The sequence below is a fragment of the Falco rusticolus genome, chromosome 4 (assembly GCF_015220075.1).
Source record: "Falco rusticolus isolate bFalRus1 chromosome 4, bFalRus1.pri, whole genome shotgun sequence".
In the NCBI taxonomy this organism is placed as follows: domain Eukaryota; kingdom Metazoa; phylum Chordata; class Aves; order Falconiformes; family Falconidae; genus Falco; species Falco rusticolus.
This window is the reverse complement of record NC_051190.1, coordinates 106,829,243-106,844,319: the sequence shown is the minus strand read 5'-3', so window position 1 is coordinate 106,844,319 and position 15,077 is coordinate 106,829,243. Positions and strand designations below refer to the sequence as shown.

Here is a 15,077-nt window from a genome sequence, read left to right as displayed (position 1 = left end):
AAAAATGGAATTACAAAAAAAGCAAGACAATTTACAGACAACATTTAGTTTTCTGAAAACTAACAATAATCTGTTTTCATAAGAAATAATGGAATGGTTTAATAAAAAAATTATATTTTCCATTTGCCAAAATTCTAGACACTTTGAGGATTCTTTTCTAAAAAGAATCTTTTCCCTGAAGGAAGAAGTAGAGGGAAGAGTTAGCAGAGAGACAAAATCCGTGGTGAAAAACTTTGGCAGAAAATGTTATTTCTACTAAATCCAGGTAGCAGTGAAGACTACATTTTTGGTTAGAAGCTCTTCTTAAAGTGAGGTGTTTGCTGGCATGTTATTTTGAAAAACAGCACAGTAGGATGACTCCTTTAATAAGCGGGCATAAAACCCAGAGACTGGAAAGTCGCAGAGAGAGAGACAAAACCCCTGTGCGATATTGGATTTCTTTGCCAAAGCAAGGAAGGTTTTTAATAAAGGTCATGGAGAAATAAACTCCAAAGACGGTAGCGTCTCTTTCCCCCTATATGTTTACTCTTTCATTTCACTCTTTTACAGCGAAAGGCAGACCTTAACATGCGCACACACACATGCACACACAAAAGGAAACAACAACCAAAGAGGAGGGGGGGTGGAAAAAAAAAAAGCGCCTGAAATTTTAGTTACACCACATGTGGTTTTCATTTGTGAAAAATGAACAAGCTGTTTGTGGTTAAACTGTCTAATCTGCTGTTATCAATCTAGCGCTGCATTCAAGATTTACAGGATACATCAGCTTCTGTGCCACATTAGCTGTAAAAGGGAGAGGGGGTGGGAGGAAAAAGGAGGAGGAGAGAGTTTATCCTGAGGAATAATATTTCCAATGCAGCCACACTCACACTACATCTGGTTGTGCTGGTAGCGGCAGTTAAATTGAAATATTTCACAGCGTGTGTCAGAAACATGCAGAATGGTAATTATGACAGATCTGATTAAGCCTGAGTGCCACTAGCTCCCTGGCCAGCTCCGGTTGTGCAGGTGTGACCTTGTGCGTGCCTGCGTGTGTAAATAAAATTAATTACAAGCGAGAGGGCGAAGGCTTCGGTGACATCACAAAGCGGAGAAACTCCCAAGGGGGAGACCTAATGGAATATTTTCCCTCAGTCTAATAATACAGTTCATATTGACTTGAGGTAATTAGTGGGATCATTAAAGCAGTTTTCCCGGCGTATTTGGCTGCCTGATCAGATTAGTGAAAATGTTCTTCAGAACAAGCCCTGTGTGGTCTGCCAGAGAAGGAGGAAATAAAAAGCAACAAAGCATATTTTGGAATGATAAGCAGCACTGGACTTTTTGCACGGCATTTTGCAGGGCTGGTCTCAGGAGCCTGGGCGCCCAACTCTCCTGACCCATTCTACCTTTCATCCCAGGCGCACGTGCTCCTGCCGCGTGTCATCTAAGACTTTTTAATTTTTGTTCCTCTATCCTTCAAAACCACACCACCCCTACCCCTTGCTGCTTAAAAAAAAAAATAAATCAGGTAGAAGCCTTGTGGAAGTGCTAGCCTTAGAAGAACTACTTTAGAGTAACCGGGGGAAGGAAGAAGAATACCTATGTGATCAGCTCCCCCCCCACCTCTCCCCCAAATGCTAACAGAAGATTGAAGGCACCAGTTTGAGAATTAGTAACATTTTCATTCCCTAACAAGCTTACCCCAGGAAAAAAAAAAGGAGAAAAAAGAAAGAAAAAAGTTTAACTATGATATAAAGTCTTCCACGGTAACAGAACACAGAGCCCTAATCAAGAAATGGACCATTTGTTTAAAAACAGTCTATTGAGCATGCTCTACCTTGCAAATGGAATATGCCAAGCTCTGTCACAGATGGCAAGCTTTGACAGTTCCCATCCGTAGCGTCGATACTCGACAGTTCAGCACAAGATCAGTGACATTCTGTCTCATTAGAGCCACGCTAATTATCACAGCTAGTTTCAGGGGAAACCATGTGTTGCAATGGTCAATTTGAAGGAGTCTGTGCATCAACAAACTGGTAATAAGGATCAGACACCTTATTATATGACAGCATGCTGCCTATGATCTGATTTACTGAATCAGAGGTACTGAGGCAACACTGAAGCCTGATGGGTTATAGAATGCGTGTACACAATGCGTATCTGAAATAGGCTTTAAAAATAAAAAGGAGCTATATAGAAACAAAACAAATAAAAATTTTTAAATGGTGAAGTTATAACAAGGACTTTTTTAATTTGTCATTAAGATATGCAGAGATGTTCAAGATCTTGTCAGCCAGTTTTATCTTTAATCAAATCATATAAGATAAATAATTCAAAATGAAAACTGTAAAATTATGGATTATGCTAAATTATAATTCATTCCATACTCTGATTTTTCAGTTTCAATAACATGTACCAAACATTCCTTATGTTGAGCCGTCTTGCTGCTTTAACAGAATTTTGTATTTTGTAAAGAGCTTTCTCTACTTGGCTCTCTTTTTTCATTTGTACATTTAATGACTTAAACTTGTACTTCTCCTTGCTTCTCCCACACGCTCGTTCTCCTCCCAGCAGACAAAAATCATGCAACCAAGAACCCCCCTTTGCTGCTTCTGGCCACCTGCAGGGCTGCATCCTGCCAGGTGCTCAGCAGTCCCAGCCCCAGCACCTCTCCAAGACGCACAGCAGGCTGAGGCCATGAAGGCGTTAAGGATTAACTCCTGACCAACACAGGGCAGGTGTGCATCACATCCCTCCAGGGAAGCCCTCCTCAGGGCTCAAATATAGCGTTTTCTGAAGCTGCTACCAGTTCTTTTAACAGCCTCTATGCGGATTGTGAGCAGCATCTGAACCGCTCCTCTGCCACCCACCTGGCTGGGAACCTCAGGCTGGAGCCACCCTGACCCCATGCGAGAAGCATGCTCAGGAAGCACACTTTGTCATCAGCGTGTCAACAAATCCATCCTTTGCCTTACGTGTCGAAAGGGCTGCCTGGCCCCAAGGAGCTGTTTGAAGAGGTCAGTATAATCCTCTTACCACTTAAGGATTTTCCATTCTGTACCTTTTTCTTTGGCTTGAACTATTTCACGTTTTAATGCTTTTTTTTTTCCCCCCCTCTATGCAGATTTCCATGGGCAATTGCACAGATACGAACCACCTCAGAGATTTTAAGGTTTCTCTTCAGCGCATCTTTGTTGACTCAAGAAGTTGCTGTCTACTTTGTACTAGAGGGAACCCAAAACTCCCTGAAGTCAACCCACTCCACCAAGGTCATACTAATAATGTGGGATGTGGCCAGGATCAAGACCAGCCCTTCTCCAAGTCTACTCAGACTGAGCAATAAGTGAGATAACTGAACTCAATTTTTCTACCCCCTTTCTGAGAATTAATTTTAAAAACTTCCTAAGGAAATTTCCTGAGGTTTTAACCTTTACTTCTGAGAAGAGATATGATGAAAGAAATTAAGACATGGGGCAGAGGAAGGACCTGGAGCGCTCTGAGCATTCATTTTGTTCCTGCAATAAAAACCCAACATCTCTGCCTCTGCCCCGGGTGAGACAGAACACACTATGACTCTGCAACACAGTATTTTGTGAAAGAAACAGATCAGCTCTATCTGCCAAATTTCACAGTCTCACTGAATGACACGCCGCTTTATGGGGCCATTCTTGATCACACGCAAAGCCCGTCTTGCTTTCTCAGTTCACACTCTTCCTCTCCCATCCCCACTGACACCCGATCCCATCCTGACTCCTGCTGCTCATGGCACCTCTTCAACTGCCAGAGCAATCACCCCCGCGTAGTGGAGGGGGGAGGAAAAGAAAATAAAACAAGGTAAAATAAATAAATAAAAAATAAAGTAAAATAATAAAAAAGAGGCTGTTGTGTGGTGTACTTCTGCAGCTAATGTTTTCTAACTCCTGCATCTTGCCTTCCCACCAGGGCAAGGGGTATATTTCCAGGTTGACCTGTGCAACAACAGCAGACCTCAGAGCACGTTTCGTTTCCACCTCGTGTCTCCCGTGCAGTGTCCCTCCCCGCTCCACAGAGCATCCATTGTACACCAAAGGAGGGGGAACGAAGGTTTTGAAGCCAAGATTTAAACCCAGGAAGTGACTCAGCTGCTCTGGGAGACAAAGGCGGACAAAGACTTGACAGAGACGCAGGGTGACAGTTGAACAGTCGAGCCCCCTCCTGCCCCCCAGCCTGGACCCCGCTGGGGCAGCCTGAGGTGCAGCGCCCTGAGGAAACAGCTTTGGAAATGAATTTCAAGACCCCCCTCTTAAAGCCACATTGTTACCAGAGGGTTACTCCTGGTGATAAAAAGGTTTCTTTTCCCCCAGCTGGAAAAACAGTTGAATAGGTTGTTCTATATCTGCAGTAATGGCATGTAACATCTTCGTGCCAGATCCACAATACCGTGCTTGTTCAGTGTGGGAAGCTGTTTAAAAATGACTTTCCTAATAGAGTATATAGCTTAGTCTCTAGATGGAAAAAGCCAGATCAAAGATATAGCATTTATAAAACTGCTGGTTAAAAAGATAAAAGTGAGATAACAGACATCAATTTTTTACTATAAATCTCTGGGTTTACTACAACATTAAAATTTCCAGTAAAAGCAGGGTTTTATATACCTGAACTCTAATGGCCTATTCTGAAAATATTTATGTCAGGAAAAGCATGGTATTTGCATGCCAAAAGCAATTTTAGTGCCAATGTTTAGCATTCCCTTCCCATTTAACTCCTTCCCATCTACTCAGGAGCGGTAGATGCTCTGCCTCGTGCCTCCCCAGGCAGACTTTCGGAGGAGGACGCTCCAGGTGCATACTAAGGCATAAAGTCAAACACTTTCTAATAAAATACCAACTGCACAAAATACTTGCCTGATGGCTTCGGATGGAGTCTCGAGCATGGTCTAAAGCAGTGATTTTCACCTCCATGCTTTGCATGCGAAACTACTCATTTCCAAGGGGCTAAGTGCCTAACCAAAGTGAATGAACGGGACAAGGAGGACTGGAAACTAGGCAACACAATGCCACAGCTCAGAAGTAATGGGTCAAAACTCTCTGTAATTAGGTGAGGTTTCTGGAGGTATGGGCAGTACTTCATTAGTTTTATTCTAAAGTAAAAATCAGAGTATGATTCTGTGAGAGCCAAGTGTCTTGCCTTCAACGTACAGGCATTCGCATTCGGTGAGAAGGGAGGGTGTTCAGCACCTACCCGGTCACACACACAGCGGTTGGTGGGACTGATGCTGCAGAAAAGTATCAATTTTACCTATTTATTCTACTATAAACTTATTTAGGTATAACAATGCAGGCTAACAGCCTTACACTATAGTGCACGGGACTCTCAGAGGTACAGAAGTTGGTATTACTTCAGTGTTTGCAAACTCTAATTTCTTACATTTAAGAGAACTTTAGCAACGTAAGCTGATTTTCAGCAAAGTTTTGCTTTCTTCCCTGCTTCACACTAGCATGTGCAGGCCACAGCTTCTCAGGGTAAGCCGGTAACACAAATGTAACTCCTCAAAACAGAACAAACGTACAGATAACACTACAAGTCTCTACTTGCCTTATCTCTTGGGGCTCTTGAGTTTGGGGGATTTTTTGTTTGTTTGTTTGTCTTTTTTTATGGAATAAAATTAGATTTCAGCATCTGTCACCATCAAGAAAAAACCCCGTCCCTGGCTCCCACATGAAAACATTGTAACCAATGCACAGTTACTGAACCATGGTGCCTTAATGATCATTATACAAATCAACTTTTTTGTTGTTTGAAATAACAAAATTAAGAATGTGCTTTCGTAATTACTTGAATCGGACTGTCACGTTATAAATGTAATAAAACCCCAATATGATTAAAATGTAAAAGTAATGTATACCACAGAAATTTATAGATCTGTGGATTCTTTTCATTTTGACTTACTCAGGTGTGCTGATTGAATTTTAGTAAACAATATTGTTAGTATTGCCATTCTACGACTAAAAACCAACAACCTGGGAGCAGACACAAAGCACTTGGTAAACCTTTCTGTCTTCCTTTTGCACGCATTTTTCTAAAGCTGTCTTTTCAACATAATCTAACCAAAAAAAAATATGTAGGCCTATTAGGCAGACAACTTGCAATAAAACCATAAGATTTTAAATACTGACATTAGGTGTTTTGCCCATTACAGTTCTAAAACTCCCCAAAGATAAGATGTATTCAAGCAATTTGAATTAGAATATCTTCCTTAGCTCCTTAGTATAGCCATAGTAACTTTTAAAGTGTATATTTTGAATTTAACAGAATTTTAATTTATTCTGCAGATAATATATCGAACCTTTAAAAACACAGACACTTTAAGAACATACAGAATGCATACATTCTTTTACAGGGAAAGAATTCAGCATTTGAAGGTATCGTTTAACTAAGTCCCCAAACGCGTTCAAACCTCTGTACCAAACAGTCCCTTTTCTTCGGAAGAGCCAACAAGCCACCAGCAAAGTGCACCATTAAACTACAAGCCTGCAAATTGTCACTCACCTAAGGCAGAGCACGATCGCCCTAACATCACTGCAACCTCTTCCTGCTCCCATCACCCCTTCCTCGCCCTGCGCTATGACCTGCGCTGCACCCAGCCCCGGCAGCCAGCTGCTCTGTCCAGCACCAGCTCTGTATGAGGTCCTCCGCCCATCAGGTAACTCTTGCCAAAGGCACTAACACAGCCCAAGGGAAGATGCTCAGCTTTTTACCTCGACGCTACCTAAAGAGAAACTTGTGTACTGCATCGTTTAATAGCTCTTCTGTACAAAGTGCTCGAGTCAGCAGAACATTATCTGCAGTCTCCTGGCTCAGGCAAGCCCAGCCACCTTGCAGATGCTGGCTGCTTAGATACCCAATCTAATGTTGACCCAAATCAGATCCTTTAAAAAAAAAAAAATTTAAAAAAAAGTAACAAAAAGGCTCTCCAGCAAACAACTATTTTTGTCCACTGGCAGAGCTGTTTTAGGTCACACGCTGTTTTATACCATAACTCCAGATTACACTCAGGACTTAATCAAGTTTTTATACCCAAAATAAGATAAGAGCAGCAACGTTCAATTTTAGTGATTTGAAAACAAAACTGTTAACCAATGCATCACTTTCTAATATGCATCCTCCTAACTTTTCACTATAACTAGAAGTGATTATCCCAGGATTTCCAGTTCTGAGCAAGAAACCAATATCCCCACAATTTTTTTTAAAAAAAAACAACAACCAACAACGGACCTCTCTCAAGAGAGGTTCTCTTGAAGAGTATGTTTGAACAAACCTCTTTTTTATGCAAGGGAGACTTCTTTGCCCCAAGAAATATTTCTCTGTACCACTGACAAGCTCCAATGCAGAATTTTTTACAATACAGGCATCCCCTTTAATATACATGGCTTGGCTATATATTTAAATCTTACTAATCATCTGACTAGTCGTCTGGTTAAAGAAGACCCAACACATCCAATTTATCTAAGAGGTTACTTCTGTGAAGCAGCTGTCTACTACAAATGGCACTTTGGTTAACTACAGACCTGAAAACTTGCTTAACACATAAATCAACATTGCATTGCCTAAATTGAGGAGAAAAATAACTTCCCAGGTAACAGGCGTAATCTCCACAGTAACAGGGAAAAGAACCACGTTCGGTGGTGTTTGTTTTCTATACTTGGTAGCAAAGTTTGTAAAAGAATCTACATTTCATCCAAGACTCTAAAACAACTGCACCACATCCTCTGGAAGCTTTTGTGCTTCACTTTGATTACTTGTCCCTTTCAAAGTCAGCATTGGAAGAGCTGTCACACCTGGAAATTTTAAGACTACACACTAAAATAAACATACCATCACAGAAATCACATCAGATCAAAATTATGTGGACCAATAGATTGGCTTCATACCTTAGTTTTGCGGAGAACTGCAATGGGAAAGGGAAGCTGTAAAAAACGGACAGTTCTCTAACCCCAAGTCTTGACATGTAACTAAAGACATCTGAGGAGCACACAGGTTGGAAGCTGCTGTAACATTCTATCATAATTAGAAACGTTTTAAGAGCCCTGTAATTTCCAATCAAAATTACAGTAATTTCTGATATACAAGCCATGATTCATGACAGAATTTTTACATTCCATGGGAGATTATAGTGGCCTGATGTATGACACACTGAGTACAGCACTAACATAAACAATTCAGTTTAATGTTTAAACAGCACTTGGTGTTTAGAATCCCACAATAAAAGAAACATATTATTGTAGAAATTATCACTTTGACAGTGATTGAAGGGTAGGCAGGCATGTGGCCTATAAAGCTATAATTTTTACAGTCCACAGCTTGAGTTTAATCATTTTGATATAACATTTCCAAAATATCTCTTTAAATGCTCCTTACAGCATATAACTTAAGAAAAAACATCCTTTCTGTACAGTGAAGTGGAGTAAACTCCAAAACATGAGCAACGCAGAAGTCAAAAGTTAAAAAGAAAGCCAGCACTAAAATGCTGACAGCCCAAGAAACATTGATGTAGGTGATAGTTATCAGCTTCCACTGGAAGATGCTGTATTTTTCTATGAAGTAATTTTAGAAAAGTAAAGGAATAGTGATTAAGTGGATTTAACATTTAATCTAATGAGAAAATTCAACACTGCAAGCGTTGGTGCCTTTACCATTTCTTTAAGTGTTGGTATAATGGTGGTTCTAGCCTTTCCCATTTTTCTCTCAGTTTTTTCCCTTCCTTCTTGAGTGCCTTCCTATTTAAATCAATGCTTTTCTAAACTCTGGTGATCTTTCTCAGAAGACATGACACTTACAATAATCACACCCAACAAGTGCTTGCTGATTTCCCTCTCTCACCACTAAACTTGACAGAAATTCTTCCGTTGAAGAAAACAGAATAGGAAACCACAGAACAAGGGCTTAAAACTGAATACACGATGTATATGTATGCACACATGCAAGTAACCAAGCAGCCATCGTATTCCACAAAGATCACACGTGTTTTCTCAGCTGTAACTCAGTATAACTGTAATTTGTTGAGTATTTTTGGGGGGTTTGGCATGGACGATGCTGCCCCACCTGCCATGCACAGACTCACTGCAAAAAACACCACCAGCATTCCCTCTTACAGCTCATGTAATTGCAAGACACCAAAGCCTCGAGATTAATTCGGCATCGATACATAGCTCACCCACAGCTTTTGCCACATCCACGCCAGCTAAGAACTGATGACTGACGCTTTCTGAGCTGCGCAAGACCCACAGGTGCACAGCGAAGGCATCTCACTGGCGGGGAAGAGGGAAGGATGCATCTCGGGAAGCCGCTTCTCAACCCTGCCTGGTCAAGGGTACCCAGAGGGTTACCTTTGACTCAGGAAGGAGCTCTGAGGTGTGGTAACGGGCTAGTGTGCTAAGCCAGCTGCTCGTTATAACGCACACAGAAACAGAGCAAAACTGGGGGAGGACATCATCACACCGCACAGGGAGACCGCTGCGCCCGGAAACTTTACCTGGCTTTTGGTTGCCGCAACCTTTGCAAACAGTGCTTGAGACACCTTAGCTCTCTTCATTTCCTGCTGAATCTCGTCGTAAATGGAAGCATTAATGTTCATGGAATTACTTTCTGTTTTTCCATTCCTCTCTGTGGCGATAGTAGCAGTTTTGACCTAGAAAATATATTTTATGAGACATTTTTCATTATAAAAAAGTTATTTTCCTCCTTTCCCCTCCCCAAGTAGTTCCCTTTCCATTTTATTCCTTTTATTCAATCTTGCTTTGATATTCTTTCAGTTTTTCAGAGACTTAACATTATTATAAGTTATCCATGGTTCAGGCAACTGGGAAACAAGAAAATTCAGCATATTTTAACAGGTGAGTGCATCTGCAATAGGAGTTATCATTAACTGACCGCTGCGAATTCCAACAACATAAAACAAATCAGGTGGAAACCTGTCAAAGAGCCTTGTAGAGACTTGTGAACCTTTACACGATTTCTTTGCCCCACGCAAATTAAGTGAAAAATGTAAGCGCAGCATAAAAGAATCTCTAACGAAATAGAGACGTGACAGATATATCTTGATTCATGCCTTATGTCCAGTACTCTCAAATGCATGATAACATAGAAAAGTTGTGGCTTTAGATTTAACTTTTAAATATTATCTTATCAGTTTAATACTCAAGCTGTTTTTAAGAAAGCAATAATTTAGAATAATATGTATTTTAACCACTAGAATAATATGTATTTTAACCACTCAGTCATGAAATCAAGATAGGGCTTTCTTAAATCAATTCTAGTTGCATTTCACTTACGTAAATCTAGTATTTATTCCTCTTGCAGTCCAGGTTAAAAGAAGATAACATGAAAACGAAACAGAATGATTATACTACCACCTCCGTGCTGCATCTGCAGCATTAAGGAAAGCAACAAAAAATGCATCAGTAGTAACATGATATTCAGAAGACTATCCTTTCCTCCATCCTCTGAAAATGATGGAAGTAATGGGTTTTAGTGCAGTTTCTGCAATATCGGTTGAGAGGTACAAAAAATCAGCAAGTACTCAGCTTATCCTACAATATTCTCAATAGTTAAGGATAACGACTTTCTTTAGCAGCTACTCTTGTAAAGTTTGCCCAAGAACAGCGGACCTAATGGAGCACTAATCCTAAAGCGGACTAGAAGAAAAGACGGCCTGTATTTCTGCCAAGAACCTACAAGATGATGACGCAAAATCAAACCTTTAGATTCCAACTCAAACCTACTGGTTCATGCTAAGGCTGTTGAGAGCTGAATTTAGCCATTCAGAAGTTACATGTCTAGTCTGAAGTTAGTCATTCAGGCTACCCCTCAATTTAATGGACAGAGCCTGGCGCTTCCAGGGGTGATTCACCCTGCTCTTAAGGAGGCGCCTAAACCCACACTTTCACTATCAGTTTAATCCAGTGCAAGTCAGCATTTTCCTGTGCTCTGAAGTCCTTTGAGGTTCAAAGGGAAATCATGACAACATGATAACTCACTTGCCAATCTCACTCTCTATGAGCTTTCACATGTCACAGCTCTCACGATATGAGAGTCAAAGGTTTTGGATGAGACACGTACTTAGGCAAATCATCGGCCCATTTTTTCCTAGAAATGTCACACTCAATTTGTGTTAACTATCCTCCATACTGCTTTTAAGATAAAATAATTTAGCCCAGAAACTGGGAGTGCATGCCACTTTAGCTGAGCCTGGTTTGTCTATCAGGCTTTTTGGGAGTTGTGCTAGGACATGCCCATAGGCTGCAAGGGGCGAAACCCCAGCAAGGACAAGGCATCCACGTACACTTCCACCTGCCTCCTTCTGGCAGGCATTAGATTTCTGGTGCCTGAAAACAGGAGTCCTGAATAAAAAGGGAACTGAAGAAAATGTGGCACACAGTTTGCTGCGTGATTTGCTTTCATCTGAAAACAACTGGTACTTTGAAACCACAACCTGGAGAGTGAGGCATTTCCTTTTCTGCAGTGTGACATTTTACAGACAACGCCACAGCAAAGGATGGCCAAGCCGGGGCCAACAGCTGCTCCGAAACATTTGAGACACCTGGCAGCAGGCAGCGTGAGCAGCAGCACCATGAACCTCCCTTCTTCCCACTGCAGAGCAGGCAAACACATGCCTCACACTGGGCAAATCAGCATGGGGCCGCAAGAGCAGGTGCATCTCCTGAACATCATACAGTGAAATCATTTGAAAATTAGGAATTCCATGGCAATTTTATAACCTTAAAGGACTCACTAAAAGATAACTGACAACCAATGGGGATGTTAAATATACAACTGGAGACAGCCTCCTCTGCTTGCATCTAAAACTCAGGCTAAGCTAAATTAGAAAATGAAAATTGATGGCTTTGTCAACACACCTTCTTGGACCTCAGGTTTAAATTTTGGCAAAGTTATTTCAGTCCTTCCCAAAGAAATATTTCTAACTGGTAACTAATCTTTGAAGGCCCTGAGGGGAAGATGAGAAGATGAAGGTATTCAGCTAGCCTACACAAGTCCACGGTATCTTTTGGGAAGGAAACGCTTTGCTCTTGTGATCCTGATCTCAACATCTTTTTTTCTGTAAGCCTTTTTGATTGCTACTCAGCTTCACAAGACAGCTTCACACGGTAGCAGGACTTCATAGACCACTTAACTGACCTGTGAACACCCAGATCATCAAAACCCAAGACTCACACACCATGTTGGAGACATAATTCAAACTGTGCATTTTGGTCCACACTTTTCAATGCCCTATTTAATACAGAGATGCATTTAACCCAGTGGAATTACTGAAGATACTCATTCTGGTTGGCAAATCACGTCTATCTCTGTACGGGTACAACAAATTCAACCGCATCTAATACGTCACTGAAGTTAAAACAAACACACAAACTAAAAAATGTCTATTGCCTTCTGTTAATATTGAGTTAGGAAGCGAACAACAGAAAAAAATAACATCTGCATCAAAAAGCCATATTAGCGCAAAGAGCTTTGGGAGAATAAAAATCTTAAAACTATAAAATGATGAGTTTGGGGATTATTAAAGGTTGTTGTCCACAATCATACCCTCTCCCTTTCCAATTTACATCATTGGCCAAGTATAAAAATTCTTCCCCCACCTCTTAATAATTTCTTTTCAAAGATCAGGTATAGACTCTGGCTGGAGTCGATGGACCATTGGTCTGCTCTGGTCTGATGAATTCCATGCAATAATGCTAATTAACCTCTTGGAGAATATCCATACATAAAACTGTTTCATAATTTATACATAGCAAGCATCTAGCTTGTTGTGTTGAATTTAGAATTGAGTTCAAGACAGAGGCTGTTTGAAGCTGGGTTGAAAAAACACCCTCCTCCTCAAAAAAACCCAACAGAAAACAAAAAAGCCCTCAATGGTACAACTTCAGGACTTGGGAGAGGAGGTGGAAAAAGTATTCATTTTGGAGAGAAAAACAAAACAAAACATAATCTCTCATCTCATCCACACTTAAGCAGAACCTCCCACCCCACCCACGCTTACAGCCACATTTTCTGTTTAGGAACGAAACCACAGATCAGCTAAATTTTTTTACGGTAACCAGATTTTGCAAACATTAACTGAACAGGGGAGCATTATTCTACAAATGTAACACACTGAGAATGAGAAATTTGTTTGGCATCTTCCTATCACTGATCAATTTGGTCTTTTAAAAATATTTGAAAAAACCCAAACCACATCCATCCCCTCCCAACCTGCCCAGACATATATTCTCATCAAATAAGACTGATTACAGTAGCAAGAAGTTCTGGATTAATTCAATTTTCCAAAACAAAGGTTATAGAAGGAATAACTCATCTGAGGAGGTTTTCACAAACATGGAAGTTCGTTTCTTCCCCCTCAAAACTGAAACAAAAAAATCTTTTCTAACACATTCTCATAAGTACTGTTTTAGCTTGGGAACAAAAATCTTCTTTAATCCTGGTTTAGCTTTTAATATTACATTGTACATTAAAATTCATAAAGTAGTTCATTCCAGGCAAAACAAACTACTTTTCAGTTCTGCTCTGCAAATAGCACAGGAGGTACAATAAATGCTGTTGCTTTCAGAATAGCTTTTATCAGGACAAGGTTTACTACTCCATTATTACAGTGGCGCCTGGAAGTGCAGTTATAGTTAAGTGTCAGGGTTTCCATTAACTCTCCTCCATGGTGATTTTCACAGGGGGCTGAGAGGGTTGCGTTTATTATTTCGTTCAGTTTTACTTTCATTAGAATGCAACTTGGCACAAAGACTATCAACCTAAATCTCAAATTTTGAACACTTAAAATTAAAAATTTTGCTGGTGGTGACGTATGGTATGTGCATGTGGCTGAACTCCAGGGTTCCGCCGCCAGGTTTCGCGGCAGTTGGTGATATCCAGAGGTGCTTGCTATGGGGGGTCACTGGTCCTCAACCACCAGCAGAGCAGTGTTCTTCTCAAGCCCAGTCTTTCAATAGTGACAATCTCTGGGACCCAAGCTGAAATTATTTTACCACCACGGAACTGTAATTTATCTGTAGTCAGAGGGAGGCCAGGATTATATTTATGAAAATGAAGGTTTTTGTCAATTGATTACCCTGAACCATGACTCACGCAAGATTTATGGATACTTCTTAAAACACTGCCTTGTTAAAATTATATTCTCCTCTTGACGTGACACGTACTCTTTTTACACAGGATGATGATGGGCCCCAAGAGTTCGCACAAATTTTCTTTGGGAAATATGGGTAGCAAGAAGGATTTATTCCTAAGTTTTGCTGAAATAGAGACTACTTGCCCTGAGAAGGAAGGGTTCATGACTACAGGATGGCTAACAAGCTTTAACTAGAATATTTTGGAAAAGAAAATCTGTGACTTGGTCACCTGTCTCCATCTACCCTTCAAGCTGTATTAAGGAGGGCAGAGTCCTCTTTCCCCCACACCCCGAACTGCCCCAATGTGAGGAAGAGGCCATCCCTAGCACCTCCTTGGGAAATTCCATCCACCCTGAACATAGCTCCACACTCAGCATCCTCTAAAGTATCCCCACTTCCTCTCGCTCTCACACAACGTGTGACTGACTCATTCTCTGAACTTTACTTAGGGATACCCAGAAAGGACCTCTGGGGCGTGAGCTGCAACACGGAGGTGTTGAAGAGGGAAAAGAAAAAAAGTTAAAGGAAGGAAGAACAATAAAGGACCTTTTTTTCTTCCTTCTAGGTTGGAGAGGTTAAACTATGGCTCCACGAAGTACCTACCTGATGGATATGCTAACGTTTAGGAACTCCAGTGCCCCAGGGAAAAGCCTGACAGACAGGCTTCTGCCCCAGGAGATAGCAAGATGAACAAGGTCCAAGGAAAAATTCCTGCGTGCACTGTCTCCTCACGCTCAGTCTGCCAGTGTGGAAGATAGTAGCTGGCTTTTACAACTTGACCAGCGTAGAGGGCTATACATGTATCCCAAAAGCGTATGCGTTAGAGGCTAACGATTTCAATTTAAAAAAAAAAGTAAGATTTTGCTTTTTTGTTTTAAGTCAGAGAGAAAGGGAGAAGTAAGGGGGACAAAGAGCTTCTTAAAG

General features: G+C 40.9%; 1 protein-coding gene across 5 annotated transcripts in view; it reads right to left on the bottom strand.

Moving 5' to 3' along the window:
* Window positions 1–15,077, bottom strand: part of SATB1 (SATB homeobox 1) — a 94,014-nt gene that overhangs the window by 17,801 nt on the left and 61,136 nt on the right. For all 5 annotated transcript variants that reach the window (XM_037385469.1, XM_037385466.1, XM_037385467.1 and 2 more), the window contains one exon: window positions 9,494–9,649. In XM_037385469.1, the coding sequence (XP_037241366.1) occupies window positions 9,494–9,649 (156 nt within the window). The remainder of the gene's footprint in view (window positions 1–9,493; window positions 9,650–15,077) is intronic.